Source organism: Schistocerca serialis, chromosome 7 (assembly GCF_023864345.2).
Source record: "Schistocerca serialis cubense isolate TAMUIC-IGC-003099 chromosome 7, iqSchSeri2.2, whole genome shotgun sequence".
NCBI classification, from domain to species: domain Eukaryota; kingdom Metazoa; phylum Arthropoda; class Insecta; order Orthoptera; family Acrididae; genus Schistocerca; species Schistocerca serialis.
In genome coordinates this window covers 309,124,185-309,140,799 of record NC_064644.1, presented here as the reverse complement: position 1 = coordinate 309,140,799, position 16,615 = coordinate 309,124,185, and the positions used below count along the sequence as shown (strand labels likewise).

The window sequence follows — 16,615 nt, the reverse complement described above, 5'->3', positions numbered from 1 at the left end:
CGCGGGTGTGTGTGTGTGTGTGTGTGTGTGTCTACACAGGTACAAGCATTATTAAATTTAAAATTTTGTATATTGTATGTGGGGTGTTTACTTTACTTTCATTGTTTGCGTCAAACGTTCCTTTGGCTTGTGTGTTGATTAACTGATAGTTCAACAATGAGACTTCTAATTAGCGAAATGATTCTAATCTAGGTGAACATTAGCCCAAAGTTTCCTCTCAGGACTTAATAGAAAAATTGGAGATCTGTTTAGTGCTCCAGAACTGCTAGTTAATGAACAGGTAAAATTTTATTCATTTTCCTCCTAGTTGTGACATGTGGTTAACTTTCACCTTGGGGACTTGCTGTGTGGTGTGTATTGGTTGAAGCATTGTGTGATAAACAACAGCTATTACGTACTAATTGGTTAGGCCCCTGTAGCGGGAGAAGAAAAATTGCAAATTAGCTACGTATTTTCACGTGACAGAAAGTGTGCGAAGTGAGATAGGCATACTGATTATTAAAACGTGAGTTTTTCCGGTACTATACGAATATCACGCCCTTATTCACGTGTATTCATTCACTCCTTCTATGTGTGCATTTGATAACTCAACTCTTAAGATATTTTAGTTGTTCTTCCAAAATTATTGTAGAAGCTCAGAAAATAGTCCTGGCGACACATAGCTGTTAATATGACAATGATTTGACTGTGTATTTTAGGCGGAAGATGTCCTGAAAATGGAAACCATCATGGTGATCACTGGACATGATGCTACCCAAACTAGTAACTCTTGTCATTTATTACTGAAGCTTGTATGACGCAAAAAAGGGAACATAGAATTCCTGCGGACAGATATTAACAATGAAGTATTACAATTATTTACGTGCGTACAGTTTATTGCAAGCACATACACACTTAAAACACACATCAGTGTCACTCTTGCAGAATATCATATCACTTGAGAAAACTGCGAATAATTAATATACAAATACATATTTATTAAAGACAAATTTTGATAACTGGCGATGGACAGTGCTGTTATAACTTACCAGTACTTCCGTAACTGCTTCCGTGTTACGTACAGGTTGGTAAAGAAAGGAAGCAACATTTTATCTTTGGTCAGTCTCCGGTAACAGCATTATATGGAGAATTTCGTTGCAAGTATGAGAAATATAGCTTACTGCCCTAGAGAAACAATGATAGGAGAATGCTAATGTCAGCAAAATTAAACGTTACACTTGAATAATTTTAGCGGGAAAATGTTTTGGCAAGTTGGTGCTTTTGGCGTGGAAAAAGTGTTCCTCAAGAGGAAGTAAAGTTGGTTGGCAGGAAGAAAACCAGAACTGGTCAAAAAATATAATCAATATTAATTATATCCCAAATATGGACTGAACAACGGAGCTACCATTGCGCAAATGACTAGCTCAGTGGCTGTCTAATTAAGAGAAACTACAGCACGGTGGGTACACAACTCCTACTAGTGGCTGACTCCTGTACCAATTGTGGTAAAAAATTACTCGTACGTGCAACATCTGTGTAACCAGTGCACGTGTATCGGTTGAACAAAGTTATTCCTCTTTCCTGGATCAACTGTCTCCTGGCTATTCTGAAGCGAACAGCACGTCAGGCGTACACGATCGTAACCCATGGCTGAGTGGAACGAGTGTTACAATGTCACTCCGTAGAGCAGAGAACACGAAGGCTTCTCGGATAGCGGCGCAGCACCGAACAGACCGGTGCGTCGATCGAAAAACAAACGACAGCCAGCAGGGCGGCGGAGTGGGGGCGGATGGAAGGCGGCGTAAACAGCGCACGGTGCCTGGCCAGTCTCACCTGAGCCCCGGCGTGGGCGTGTGCGCCGGTGTTTGTTTGCGCACGCGCGCTGCACCGCACCTCGCCGCAGCAGGCGCGCCGACAGGAATAGACAACACGGCCACCGCACGCGACCCGCTGGCGGCTTTCTGCGAGCCGGCGGCGGCTGCATTTCCTTTGCAGTAGCAACACCTCGGGACAACCATTAACTCTGTGAACTATCATCAGTATGGTTGTTTCCCGGCTCCTACCTCTCTCCGAATAAGCGAGTACCAGGATTGTAGCCTGCTCCGTTGTCTGTCAGAAACATCCAAATGGAGCAGGACTAGCCGAGTGGCTGTCAACACACAGTCCTCATAAAGTGTCGGTTTTGTAACTTCGGGCTTCGGCCTCTGACATATCGGGGCAGCTGTGATATGTTGGAGATTTTCGAAGGAAGATTTGCCACGCTCTGTGGAGCCAAGCAATGTCAAGAGACAAAAAAGACGGTTCTTCAAGCAATACTCTAACATACGATGCAGAAGGATGGCCACTGAGCGAGCGATAGAGAATCGGAGTACAGGTAGTAGAGATGGATGGAATAACGAGGGCAGCCAGGATATCCATGAAAGAGCGGAGGAGAAATGAGGAAATTGGGGAGGTAATGGGTATCGAAGAACCAGCCGTGCAAAGAACTGAGAACAGGGATCTTCAATGGTATGACTATGTACGGTGCATGGACTAAGGACGATGGCCAAAAGCATACCTAGGATGGTCGCTGCCAGGAAGCAGGAAATACGGACGGTCGAGATGAACACGGACAGCGGGAGTAGCTGCAGTGATCGGGAAGCGAGGTCTGGAAGAGGAAGACTGCCATGATCGTGACAGCTGGAGAATGGGAATACAGAGCAACTGCTGAAGTGTGGAGAATTAAAAGTAGAAAAAGGAAGATATGCCGACCTACCTAACAGAAATGGTGACATTACAGGATATCATTAGGTAAAAAGAGAAGTTTTACACTAAAGAAATTTATAGAGTAGAGACAAGAATTCAAAACAGGAAACCCTTCGTTCATTTATAGATTCTGTTAAGGCATTTGGTTATGTGAACAGATAAATGCTGTGGAACGTAATGGCAGAACAAGGCTATCTATCTCATCCCATAAATGCTATTAAGAGTCTGTACACAAAAATCGAAAATGTTATAGATATGGAAAACAGCATCACAAAGTCTATGATTATAAGGAAAGGGGTAAGACAGTGGTGCTGTGTTTCCCCAGCACGCTTCAGTATACAGCATGATTCAGGTCCCCCCTCCCCCACTTTTGGGTTTTATACAACTTGCAACATCTTCAAAAACAAAGCGCAAGATTTTCATATTCTCTCGCTCATTAAAAGCCAACTATTAGCCCTACAGCGAAAATGATCATGATCTTTGTATAGGAAATGTAATGTAGTTAAATATTGTTGTGGAATACTTTTTCGCTGGAGACCATGGCTTTCGTGTTATTCAAGAAGAACGTTTTTCTTGAATGGCCTGAGAAGAACGGCATCTAGTGAAAACGTATCCCAGCACAAAATTTAACTATATTAAACTCCCCACAAAAATATACTGTTGTTAATTTTTCCTGTAGGACTAGTAGTTTGCACGTAGTGATCAAGAGAATGTGAAATCTTGCGCTTGGTTTTTGAAGGTGTTACATGTTGCATAAAACCCATAGGTAGGGGCAGCTGTATACGTAGATGGAATGATCAGGAAACGGACAATGGTGAAACTATACGTGGTTCTATATGCAGATGACGTAACTCTCATAGCAGAGAATGAAAAAGACTTTTAGGTGGATGTCTATAAGTTGCAACAGGTAGCCTCCGAATACAACCTAAAATTCTCTGGAGATAAAAGGAAAGTTGTGGCATTTCAAAGCATACTACCAGTAAGATAAGTGTTCAATTAAAAACAATTGGAGCAACTGATACATTTTAAATATCTGGGATGCGCCATTACACATCAAAACATTCACGTCAAGTTTAAGAGTCTACACAGCATTGTAGGAAATCCAGATACAATTAATTTGATATACGCTTTGGAAAAATTAAGAAATTCCTTCGCTTGGGCTATGGAAAAATGTTTAGTGTTGTTTGCTTTAAGGTCCAAACAGCTCAGGCACTTGGAGCAGAGTTATTTTATTTGTTGATGTTACATACTAGCTAAGCGCTTGTGGACCCGGAAAGAAGAAGATCAACGATTAACATCCCGTCGACGATAAAGCCGTTAGAGAAGGAGCCCAAGCTCGGATTGGGTAAGATGTGGAAGGAAATCGACCTTGGCTTTTCGTAAGAAGCGTTCCGGTATTCGCATTAAGCGATTTAGTGAAACATAAATATGAAAGACCGGGCTGGAATCACTGCTTACCCTAAAGTGTGCAAGCACTGCGTCAAATCTCTCGATGCAGACTCTGAGAACCTTCGTAATGATACTTCCATTTTTCACCGCGTGTACATTACATCATCAAATAAAATAAAATCCTTGCTTTTTATATAACAACACTGTCCTGAACCATTTACATAACTATTCTAAACAAGAAAATGAGTCATTAGTGTCCTAATTGCTTAAACTAAAACTAGTTACTCTATTTCGACTCGTATAATCCTACAGTACAAAGTTGGACAGAATTCAGTGTGACTCTTCATTTGCTTTCGCTGACTAGACTTCAGTTAGGACTTGGGTGCAGATAAAATGAAAATGATATTTACATTGAGGAATTCGTTCGCCTTACTGATACATATTTCAGCCTGTGAAATAGAAACAGTAACAAAATACGCTGCTAAACTTCAAACATAAACATGAACGTGCGATCTCAGATCATGTAGTTTTGAAATTTTGCATCAAACGGCTTCAAAGCTGTCGGAAGTCCATTGGTTACTGTCCAGTGCAGTAGGACTTCCACGTTACACACAGTATCTATCTCACCAATTTGTATTCTTAGGCATCACAACATAGCATGGAATCACATATCATTGTCAGTCACTACTGGTTACTATCTCTGCAAACCTCCTAAATTTTCTGACAGAGTGATCGTTCTTAATCTAGGATTGAAACTTGATCGTGAAACCTGCAGTCATGTCTCGCAGATAAATATTTTGTACTGTGCGCTTCTGTGGCACGACTATCTTATTTGACGGAAGTCCTGTTACAGTGATCTAGGTTTTGATGGTATCCGTGACAGCGTCGGAGCAGCAAAAAATATCTTTGATTTGCTCCACTTTTCGTGCCGAGGACCTGTTGTTAACTGGATGCTCGCAACCGTCCTCTGACTACAAACGTCTGTTGTTTGGAGCAGACCTGGAGACGTGGGAAATGTTTCACACGGAGCTGTAACAAGAACAAAGTAGTGAACGGCGATTCCGCTTTTTGGTTCTTGACTGCTTGCCAAGGTACGAGGTATGAGTGTTGACAGACGAGTAGCACAGTGGGGTTGTCTCGACACTGGGCGGTGGATCCTGCTGTGCTGCAAGCAGCAGAACGGTTGCCCCGGCGTCCCCTTGTCAGTGGTGGTTGCTGTGCACAGCGGGCCCGACTTCACAGCTGCTCTTGCTTCAGCTCCAGCGCCCAGACGTGCTGTGGCCAGCCCGTGCGGCCTTTGGACCGACGCAGCGGCGCCACGCCTTCCGCTTCGTCGCTGCAGCCACCCTGAAACAGACGAAAGATGTCTCACCGGTTTGTTTCTGGAGAGCTGACGCTTCTAAACACGTCTGTGTAAAGGCTAAATCAACCAAGGTGCTTTTCCTCTACGCCACGAACATTGACAACGCATCAGTTTAGCGTAGTCAGTTGGTGAATCATCCGAGCTGTACGGTCGTGGTCCAACTTCAGAGGTACCTGCTGTAAGGCTGTCTTGCCGACTTACAGATCGGACATCAGAGAGCGACATAAATACCGTGGAAAAGGGGTGCGGCCGAATTGCACACACGATTGGCAGAGCGAACCCTTGTCAGGGATAAAACATAACTGTCGACTGTAATGTGCCAAAGAACAATTGACCATGTATCTTAATATAATTGTGTAGGTAGCTGTGGCCACAATAGTTGGACATAAAAGTTTCCTGAGTATCTTACCGACATTACGGCTATAGTTACAGTGTTTTCTTCTGGATCTACTGGTCGACCAGCAGACCCAGTGAAGGCCACCGTAACCGTGGCCAAAATGTTGGTTTGTCCAGTGTAGTTTTTTACATAACGACGCAGAACGATGGGCAGGAAACTTGTATGCCAACATACATCACTAAGTTTCATGTCTTCTTCTTTTCTGTTAAAATTACGTCCATGTTTGTTTATTTCGATGGCTTCTCCATACGGTCGTGGATAACAGTTCGTTACTGTTGAAAGGTCTCTGTTGGATTCCTTTCACGTTAATTTCTTAAATCTGTTGTCATTTACGGCATATATTCCACTTCTAAATTTACTGTGATGTTTCTGACTCTATGTGGGAGGAGACTGAGCAGTGGAACGTGTTACTTTTACACATGAACAAACGATCTATCACACTACTACATTTTAAAACAGAGTTTATATGTAATTCATGTCACATAGTCTCATATGGAACCTACATCCGCTTTCTTTTATATAGTGTATATGATAAGATACTGTAATCCCCCATGCATGCTTGATGGTAGCAGACAAGCCTGTCTGCTAGAGAACAGCAGGACCAACGTCGGAACAGGTAGCTACGATTTCTAAAAGCAAAGAGGTTTCTATTCTTGGTATGGTCCTGTCCGTCCCTTGTCATGTTGGTATAGGAAGCTGCCTCTCTGGTCATTTCCGTTTGTGTCTGTGAGGCACCCTCGGTAGGGGCCCACTCCAGTCTGTCCGCAGTGAGCATCTGAAGTGGTAAGATATCCGGCTAAGCGCTTCTCTGCTAAGTCTGTAGGACAATGGATTTCTTAAGTTCAGCCTAGATTTAAAATATCTTCTGTTATCTTAAATTGCAACGCAGTGTAATTTGAGTGTGAAGTTCAGAATATCTTCCAGTAGTTGCTTTGTCACTAGTTTGTGAGCAAAGTGGGACCACATGTTAATGGTTAGGTTAGGTTAGTGTGTTATAACGTCCCGTCGACAACAAGGTCATTAGAGACGGAGCGCAAGCTCAGATTAGGGAAGGATGGGGAAGGAAATTGGCCGTGCCCTTTCAAAGGAACCATCCCGGCATTTGCCTGAAACGATTTAGGGAAATCACGGAAAACCTAAATCAGGATGGCTGGAGACGGGATTGAACCGTCGTCCTCCCGAATGCGAGTCCAGTGTGCTAACCACTGCGCCACCTCGCTCAGTACATGTTAATGATCTGTAACTCTAACAAAGTTCATCAATCTTAAATGCGAATGTGTGTGAGATTATAATGTCTCGTCTTGACAATATTTTTCAATATAGCAACTTTTCTTTATGTTCAACCCATGTGGGGTGTACTTTGTGAGACCAGTACCACGTGCTTATATAATTGTTTGACCCATCAGGTTAATAGTATGACGATAGTAACCAGTTGGAGATTTTTCTTTTGTAAATTGCGTTTTGATGTAATGTATTTTAATTATCAAAATTATTGTGGAGTTACGCTCTTTGTGTAAACCAAGGTGACCACGTGAAGCATGTGGTGTAATCATCAAAGTAGCCCTCAGCTATTCTTTTCGAGAAGATTTCACAGCCGGCTGGAGTGGCCGTGCGGTTCTAGGCGCTACAGTCTGGAACCGCGTGACCGCTACAGTCGCAGGTTCGAATCCTGCCTCGGGCATGGATGTGTGTGTTGTTCTTAGGTTAGTTAGGTTTGAGTAGTTCTAAGTTCTAGGGGACTTATGACCTCAGCAGTTGAGTCCCATAGTGCTCAGAGCCATTTGAACCATTTGAACCAGCCGGCCGCGGTGGTCTCGCGGTTCTAGGCGCGCAGTCCGGAACCGCGCGACTGCTACGGTCGCAGGTTCGAATCCTGCCTCGGGCATGGATGTGTGTGATGTCATTAGGTTGGTTAGGTTTAAGTAGTTCTAAGTTCTAGGGGACTGATGACCACAGCTGTTAAGTCCCATAGTGCACAGAGCCTTTTTTGAACCATTTGAACCAAGATTTCACAGACAATTAGTATGAATTTAGTATACCAGTGTGTGATAATTTCATGACGGACAGGATTGCGCCATGACCGTAACTTCTTTGGGTGAAAATTGAATCGGTTGGTTGTGGTTAATTTCCTCTCGCATATGTTTCAACGTTCTTCGTGTGTTATTTTATGAATTCAGTGTTGTATGCAGTCTCCCAATCTGGGCTCCATATTTGATGTGTTCCGTAAGATTACAAACTCACATTTTCACAATTCTAAATGAGGCACCAGTTTAGTTATGAATCAAGTTTAATATGCTGAAATTTTAATGGAACAATGATCAATGTTAAAATAAATGTCCAAATATAAACCGATTTATTTCTTTTTATTTAAATTCTCGTTTTATTTATAGATCAACGGTTGTCGTAAGATGACTATTAAAAGATTATAATTAATGTTAGTCTGGTTGGCAATTTGGTAAACTAGACTGGATACGTGGTGAAACAGTTGCTCAGTAACGAACGCAAGGATAACTTCCCCAGATAGCTCACAGCTTTTAACCCGCTTTTATTATTTTGAATATCAGCACCGCTTTCAGAACAACTTAATGTATCAACTTTACACTGTAGATAAAGTGTAAGTTTCGGAGCCGGCCAGGGTGGCCGAGCGGTTCTAGGCGCTCCAGTCTGGAACCGCGCGTCCGCTACGGTCGCAGTTCGAGTCCTGCTTCGTGCATGGATTTGTGTGATGTTCTTAGGTTAGTTAGGCTTAAGTAGTTCTGAGTTCTAGGGGACTGATGACCCTAGAAGTTAAGTCCCATAGTGCTCAGAGCCATTTTTTTTTGTAAGTTACGGAAAACCCCTTCATGATTTCCCGAGTGAAGAAGCCACGAAACATATTGATATACGAGACGTTCTCAAAAAGTGTCGGGAATTTTGTAATTTTGCGGGTTATATTAGTCCGATTTGCCAGATTTTTCTTTGTTGTATGTCGCTCTGGACAGCCGCGTGGTCTAGGGGCCGTGCCACGGTTCTCGCGGCTCTCCCCGTCGGAGATCGAGTCCTCCCTCGGGCGTCAGTGTGTGTTGTCCTGAGTTAGTCTAAGGTTGGTTGGTTGGTTGTTTGGGGAAGGAGACCAGACAGCGTGGTCATCGGTCTCATCGGTTTAGGGAAGGAAGTCGGCCGTGCCCTTTCAGAGGAACCATCCCGGCATTTGCCTGGAGTGATTTAGGAAAATCACGGAAAACCTAAATCAGGATGGCCGGACGCGGGATTGGACCGTCGTCCTCCCGAATGCGAGTCCAGTGTCTAACCACTGCGCCACCTCGCTCGGCGAGTTAGTCTAAGTTAGACTAACTTAGCCTAGGGACCGATGACCTCAGCAGTCTGGCCCCGTAGGAACTTACAACAAAGTTCCAAAAGAAAATTTCGTTGTTGTGTTGGGAAACGTCCAAAACGTCTCTCTTCACTGGTAGCCATACGGCATGAACATTCCACCGTCAGTTCTCGTGAAGGTTACACGTTTTGCTTACGAGTGGCGGTTATTCTGCTGTTTTAGAAGTAGGTAAGAGAATTTGCATTAGATTTTGCTATAAAAATGGAATAATATTTAACAAAGTTTTACAAATGTTGATATTGCTTTTGGTGAGTCTGTTATGTGTAAAGAAAAGGAGCTTACAAGTGATATAACAGTTTCCAAAATAGCGGTGAATAAGTTCACGCATTTTCTGGGCGCCCCAGCCCATCAACAACGGTTGAAAAATTGAAAGAGTGATAGAAACTATTATGAACAATCACCGAATCACCACCAAAGAAGTCGCTTATAATTTTGGCATATGAAGTGGCTGATGCCATGAAATCTTTTCGGAAGTTTTGAATGTGAAACGTGTGACAGCAAAATTTGTGTCAAGGAAATAGACTGTCGATAAAAAAAAAAAAAAAAAAATAAGCGGCGAATGGAAGTTGCTCAGAAGATGCTAAATGAAGTCAACAACGGTGCAGAACTACTCAAACGTGTTAGAACAGGTGACGAAACAGGGGTGTACGGCTAAGGCGTCGAAAGGAAGGCTCAATCGTCCCTGTAAAGGCAATCTGGATCGCCAAGACCGAAAAAGGCTCGCCAAGTGCGGTCGAATGTAAGGGTTCTGCTCACTGTTTTCTTCGGTAGTGCATTATGAGTTATTGCCAAAAGGTCAGGCGATCAATGAGTACTATCTACAAGTTCAACGCCCTTTGCGAGAAGCAATCCGAAGTAATAGCCCGAATTTGTGATACAACAATTCATGGCTTTTGCGCAACGATAATGGACCCACTCACACTTCATTGCTCGTTCGCGAATATTTGGTGAAAAACAACACTAATGACGCCCCACCCCCATATGCGCCAGATATGGCCCTACAGAATCGACAGATAAGTCTTATATTTGACAGATGACGATCGATAGTTCAGTTTCATCCGCGAGAGGGATTATTACTGCCGATCACGTTTAAGACTGTCCTCGTCCCTTTTCCACAGTATTTATGTCGCTCTCCGACGTCCAACCCGTCATTCGGCAAGACTCAGCCGAACAAGGAGTACCTATGAAGATGTCCAGTGGAGCTCTGGACGAAACGTTAAGAACGAAAAAGTTTCATGGACCACGAGCATTCAATGCGGAAGATTCACCAGCAGCTAAAACATCAGGTCGTGAAAGCCTTCATAACAAAAAATGTGATATCGGGCGTTCACCCGAGTTGGGAATATATTTCTCTGAGCGATATTTCGACAACAGACCCAAACGTCACCGTCAGATGCTGCAAGTTGTGTTATTATGAGCAGCCCAGATTCCAAGAAGACTAAAGTGTTTTTGGTGTCGAGCCGTTACTTACGAAGGTGGTCACAAATTTCTATTCATCTAAAAAAATAATAAAGTTTTGTAATTATTATGTTTATTTCTTTGCAGGTAGAAGTCTACAACCCTGGCGCACATTGAAATCGTGGCACAAAAGTAGTGCAGCACGCCGCTACAGGAGCCAAAACAAAAAGCCCCTGCCCATTGAGAAAGTGAGTATAATGCGGCAATTAGCATTCTGTATGTGCAAGAGATCAACACTGCAACAATGCATCCTGAGTTCGTAAAAGTAAAGAACAACAATGCTGAATCACATTACACAGTGATTCGGTAGAGCAAATACTTCTGGCGTGGTCAAACAAATCTGAATGACAAAGAACGAAGTGGCCGATCATCACTCTCCATGAGGAACAATGAACCCCAAGAGATTGTTCTGGTACTCAGACTGCTGTATCTAAATCGAGACGATATTGGAAAAAATGACAGTCATGGATTAGTTTTAAGCATCTTAGACGATCTTTGAATGTGACAAAGGCTGCCGCCCACTGGGTTCCACGACTGTTAGCACTCATTCAAAACACCAGCCGAATCAAGACAGCAAACGAAATGCTGCAGCACTGTCAGGCCAATCCAGATGACTTCTTAAGCCTCCTAATCACTACGGATGAATGCTAGATGTATCACTACGACCTCGAGACAGAGGTACGAAGCAGTTGTGGGAGTATATGGATTCGTAACAGCCGAAGAAGGCTAAGACCTATCATCGGGGAAGATGGTTTTAGTATTTTTCGGACTGCCATGTTATGATGTCAAGAGAATATACTTGTAAGAGGCAAACTACTGAAATTTAGTGACGCCATTAGGTGACGCTGTCAAGCCGAAATGTCGTGCAAAGGTGTCTAAGGGGATAGTTTTACTCGAAGACAACGCCACAGCTAATTCTGCACAGGATCGTGCACTTTGGGCTCGCAAAATTTGCTCCTGTCTCTGTACTATCTATATCTACATGCAAACTCTGTAAATATCTGGGAAATGCACGGCAGACGGTACTTACCATTGTACCAGTTATTTGGGGGTTACTTCCCGGTCCATTAACATATGGAGCGCGGAAAAATGACTTCAAATATCTCTGAGTGCGCTATAATTAATTTAATCTTGTCCTCACGATTCTACGGAGACCATATGTAGCATATTGTAATGTGTTATTAGAGTCATCATTTAAAGCCGGTTGTTCGTAAATAGGCTTTTTCGGGATAGTTTGCGTCTATCTTCGTCTTCCAGTTCACTTTCTTCAGTATCTCTGTGACAATCCCCCACGGGTCTAACAAACTTGCTTACCGCCCTTTGTATACATTCAATATCCCCTGTCTGTCCTCTATGGTACGAAACCCACACACTTGAGCAATAGTCTACGATGGGTCACACGAGAGATTTGTATGCAATTTCCTTCGTAGACAGATTGCATTTCTCTAGTATTCTGCTAATGAAGCGGAGTCTGGTTCAAAAATGGCTCTGAGCACTATGGGACTTAACAGCTGAGGTCATCAGTCCCCTAGAACTTAGAACTACTTAAACCTAACTAACCTATGGACATCACACACATCCATGCCCGAGGCAGAATTCGAACCCGCGACCGTAGTGGTCGCGCGTTTCCAGACTGACGCACCTAGAACCGCTCGGCCACTCCGGCCGGCAAGCGGAGTCTGCCACTGCATTACCTACGACAGAGCATATGTGATCGTTCCATTACATATCCAGACAAAGTGCTACACCCAGGTATTTGTATGAGTTTACCTATTCCAACTGTGATTCTTTGATAGTGTAGTTACAGGATACCACGGTTCTACTTTTTGTGAAGTGTACAATTTTAGATTTTTGAACGTTAAATCTAGCTGCCAGTCCTTGCACCACACGGAAATCTTATCAAGATCTGAGTGAATATTATAGATAACTACATCATATGTGAAAAGTTTGAAGTTACTATTGATATTATATGCAAAGTAATTAATACATAACCTAAACAGCAAAGGTCTCAACAAACAATCCGGGACACACCCGACGATACTTCTATATTCATCCAAGATTACAGTATGCATCATCCCTACAAATATATCTTCAATCCAGTCAAAAATTAACTTGATATCCCATACGATCGTACATTTCGTAGTATGCGTAGATGTGTTACTGACAAATGCTTTTCAGAAATCAAGAATTATTGCATCGATTTGACTGTCTTGATGAGTGGATTTCAAGATGTCGCCTGAGAAACGCGGAAGTTGGGTTTCTTATGGTTTATATTTTCAGAATCCATCCTGGTTGACATTTAGGAGGTCCTTCTATTCGAGATTCCTCATAACACTTTAGCTCTGAATATGTTCTAAGTTTCTACAACAAATGAATATCAAGAAAATTTGACGGTATTTTTGTGGATCACTTTTTCTAACTTCCTCGTAGACAGGGGTGACTTCTGGTTTCTTCCAACTGTTGGATGCGGTTTTCTGGTCAGGAGATCTACCGTAAATTATGGTTAAAATAGCGGCCAACTCAGCCACAGTATATCTTTGGATTTGTGAGAGATCCTTCGATAATATTCTGCTACGGTAGTCGTTGCGGACTTCACGCATTGTCCACGTCGCAGCAAAATGCGTTTCCTTCAGCAATTCCCTATTTCTAGCCCTATGATTTGTTTTATCCCATTATCCAGTGTTCTCTGTTTCTTTAGAAATTTCTTTACATTGACTTTATACCACGGAGGTTCCCACCCATCCTGAACTGGTGTACTAGGTGTATAGCTGTCAAGTACCTAGTGAAATAGTTTTTGATCCTGAGCGCCGGTTCTTATATATGCTTCCCTTCAAAGCTAAATGTTTCGAATTCCATATTGAGAAAAATATAAATCCTTGTACTTGTTACACTTGCCCTTTGTGCCTTGATAATCATTCTTGTTACAACTTCCTCATGGTTATTGATACCAGCATTATGTGGAAATCGACAGAGAGGTCAGGTCTATCTATTGCCATTAGATCTAATATATTTCCATCGTGAGTGGACTTCCAAACAATTTGTTTCGAGTATTTATCGGAGAAAGCATTTAACAATATTTCACCGGTCATCGTGTCATGCCCACCACTTGCCAAAGTCTAATTTTCTCAACTGATGGCTGGATGATTAACATCTGCTTCACTAATGACAATATGACTGGGGAATTTACTTACTAGTGAAAAGAGGTTTCCTATTAAGTTTTCGGCTACATCCGGAGGTGAGTCTCGTGGTCAATAGAAGAATACGATTATAAATTAATGCCTACCTTTGTCTTACTCCTACAATCTCGCACACAGTTTCAATTTGTATCTCAGTGGATATGAGTTTCTTGACTACTGCAACACATGTGACAAGGTTCTCTATGACTTCTTCAAGTGCCCTCAGATCAAGAAACCATTTCTTTGCAGACTTTTCCACAATGACGTCGAGGTTACTTTCTAGATGAAACTTTTGCTGAACAGAGAAAAGGTAGACTGCAGCAACCAAGGTGTCTGATAAGTCATTAATCATCAGGAAAGATGTGTCACATTATACAGGGTTTCCCAGGAATTTTGCGACAAACTTCAAGAGTTCTAAAGAGTATCTTGAGGAACAAATCGAGGGCAGGCACCCTTGTCCAGAAATGTCATCCAACGATGCCATGAAGATTCGAAGTTATAGGCGCCAGCGCGTGCCACTAGGCCACCCCTTCGGCAGCAACCATGACTTTGTACGCTGATGGACTGTCGGCAGAACGTCTCGCAATGTTGTTCCTCACTCAGTGATCGCGGCTGATTGTCACTATCGCCAGTGGAGAAGATGGAGATAGCTACTGCGTAGAAATGCCTTCTCTCATAAGAATGTGAAGCTCTGTTCCCTCAGTGTGTGATAGTTTTGGACATGAGTTTTGTAACACCCCCAAGAAATCCAAAAACCCAAATAAGAATGTCATGATAATTTAAAGTAGGGTACAGTGTTATCCTGACAGGTACGACAACTTTGACAATAATATAACACCTTAAAGTTTTGAAGAACACCAATTTCAATAATTATTGAATATGTCATGATATAAAGCTGGAAGGGAAGTACAGTTATTTTTAATTAGCTATCAAACATCTCAGTAATAGCTGCAAATCAGTACGACAAAAGTTAAGTCCAAAGTAGTATGTTGGTCAAAGATAACATTTATTGTGAAACAGAGTTGTAAACAAGGCGAAAAGGAAATTCAGTGCGTCTACAATGCTCGATCATGGAAAAGTTAGTCACTTGCTAGCTTGCTTGCTATCAAGTCGTGAGAGAGCACCGTTTCTTATAGTACTACAAACGGAACGGTACGAGATTGTTTCTTTCTTTCTTTTTTTTTTTTTAAGTAATATTGTGTGACAGAGATGCGCTGACTTTGTTCTCAGTTATTCTGAACTGATAGTGTACGACGAGTTAATGAACTTCAATTTTTGGAGATATTATTGTTGGACTCAACCTACATTAAAGTGAACAGTTACAACGAAGAATGGACATAGCATCGAAGACTGCAATACCTGATTAGCCTGGAGTAGGAGACATTAATACGACCACACGAAGATAATACAAATACGCCGATTGTAAAAGTTGTCTAAATTGTCACGACCACCGAACTGAAAAGAATCGTAATTGATCTGATCCATCGGTGTGCGTGTGGTGTGATGATTATAAACTAATTGCTAAGAAGGAACAATAAAATTGTTCGTCAGTAATGGAAATCTCACGTGTTGGCTCCATCATTAATTGAACTGTGTGATAGTTGATAATCGAAATTAATTAACTGTGAACATTTTAATTGAAAAAGTGACTTGATGAACATTGAGCATTGAAAGGAGTGTTTTGCCGAAATAATATCACGACGCACGAAAGAAAGATCGCATTATAGATTATCTCTGAATTTGCGTCGTGCCGTAGTGAACAATTCTGCCTAGCAACGAAACAACGACTGACACTGAACCGCAAATGAATTTTTCCTCGCTTCAGTGGTGTGAAACGACGCCGGTGATGAATGATTCACTCAATACAGCAATAACTAACTAACCGGACATAGCAAATCATCATAAAACCATAACAGACATTAAAATCAACAGTTCGCATCGCTGAGAAGACTGTGCGAACTCGCAAACGAACTTTCATAAATTTTCTTTAGAGATTTTCACGTGCTGTTCCACTTTATCCGACGGGGACAACCATCACTGCGCGTCGCGTCTCCATTCCACCGACCGAGCTGTAGCAGTAGCGGCTCAACATCAACACCGACAACAAAAAGGGGAGTGGGGATATCACAGTTTCAAACCCTCTAAAATCCGTAACCTTCATCCACCGAGGCGACAGAGCATCGCATTCATAGGAGACAAAGCCTTTATACACAGCAGCTAGCTCCATCTTCTCCACTGGCGATCTTGGCAGTCAGTAGCGATCACTAAGTAACAAACATGATTGCGAGACGTTCCGCCTACATTCCGATACCGTAGAAAGTCATGATTGCTGCCGAAGTGGTAGCCTAGTGGCAGGCATTGGCTCCTATAACTTCGACTCTCTGTAGCGTCATTGCATGACATTTCCGGCCACGGGTTCCTATCCTCGATTTGTTCCTCGAAGCCCAACGTTTCTGGCATACTGTGCAGCGTGAATGTTTAGAGATACACTACTGGCCATTACAATTGCTATACTATGAAGATGATGTGCTACAGACGCGAAATTTAACCGACAGGAAGAAGATGCTGTGATATGCAAATGATTAGCTTTTCAGAGCATTCACACAAGGTTGGCGCCGGTGGCGACACCTACAACGTGCTCACATGAGGAAAGTTTCCAACCGATTTCTCATACACAAACAGCAGTTGACCGGCGTTGCCTGGTGAAACGTTGTTTTGATGCCTCGTGTATGGAG

The 16,615-nt window shown here is 42.6% G+C and overlaps 1 protein-coding gene across 1 annotated transcript in view; it reads right to left on the bottom strand.

The window, feature by feature from the left end:
• Positions 1–975: 975 nt before the first annotated feature.
• The window catches only part of LOC126413036 (heart- and neural crest derivatives-expressed protein 2-like), a 103,349-nt gene continuing 87,709 nt past the window's right edge, over positions 976–16,615 (bottom strand). The window contains exon 5 of the mRNA XM_050082930.1: positions 976–5,449. Coding sequence (XP_049938887.1) covers positions 5,350–5,449 — 100 coding nt within the window. The 3' untranslated portion in view covers positions 976–5,349. The remainder of the gene's footprint in view (positions 5,450–16,615) is intronic.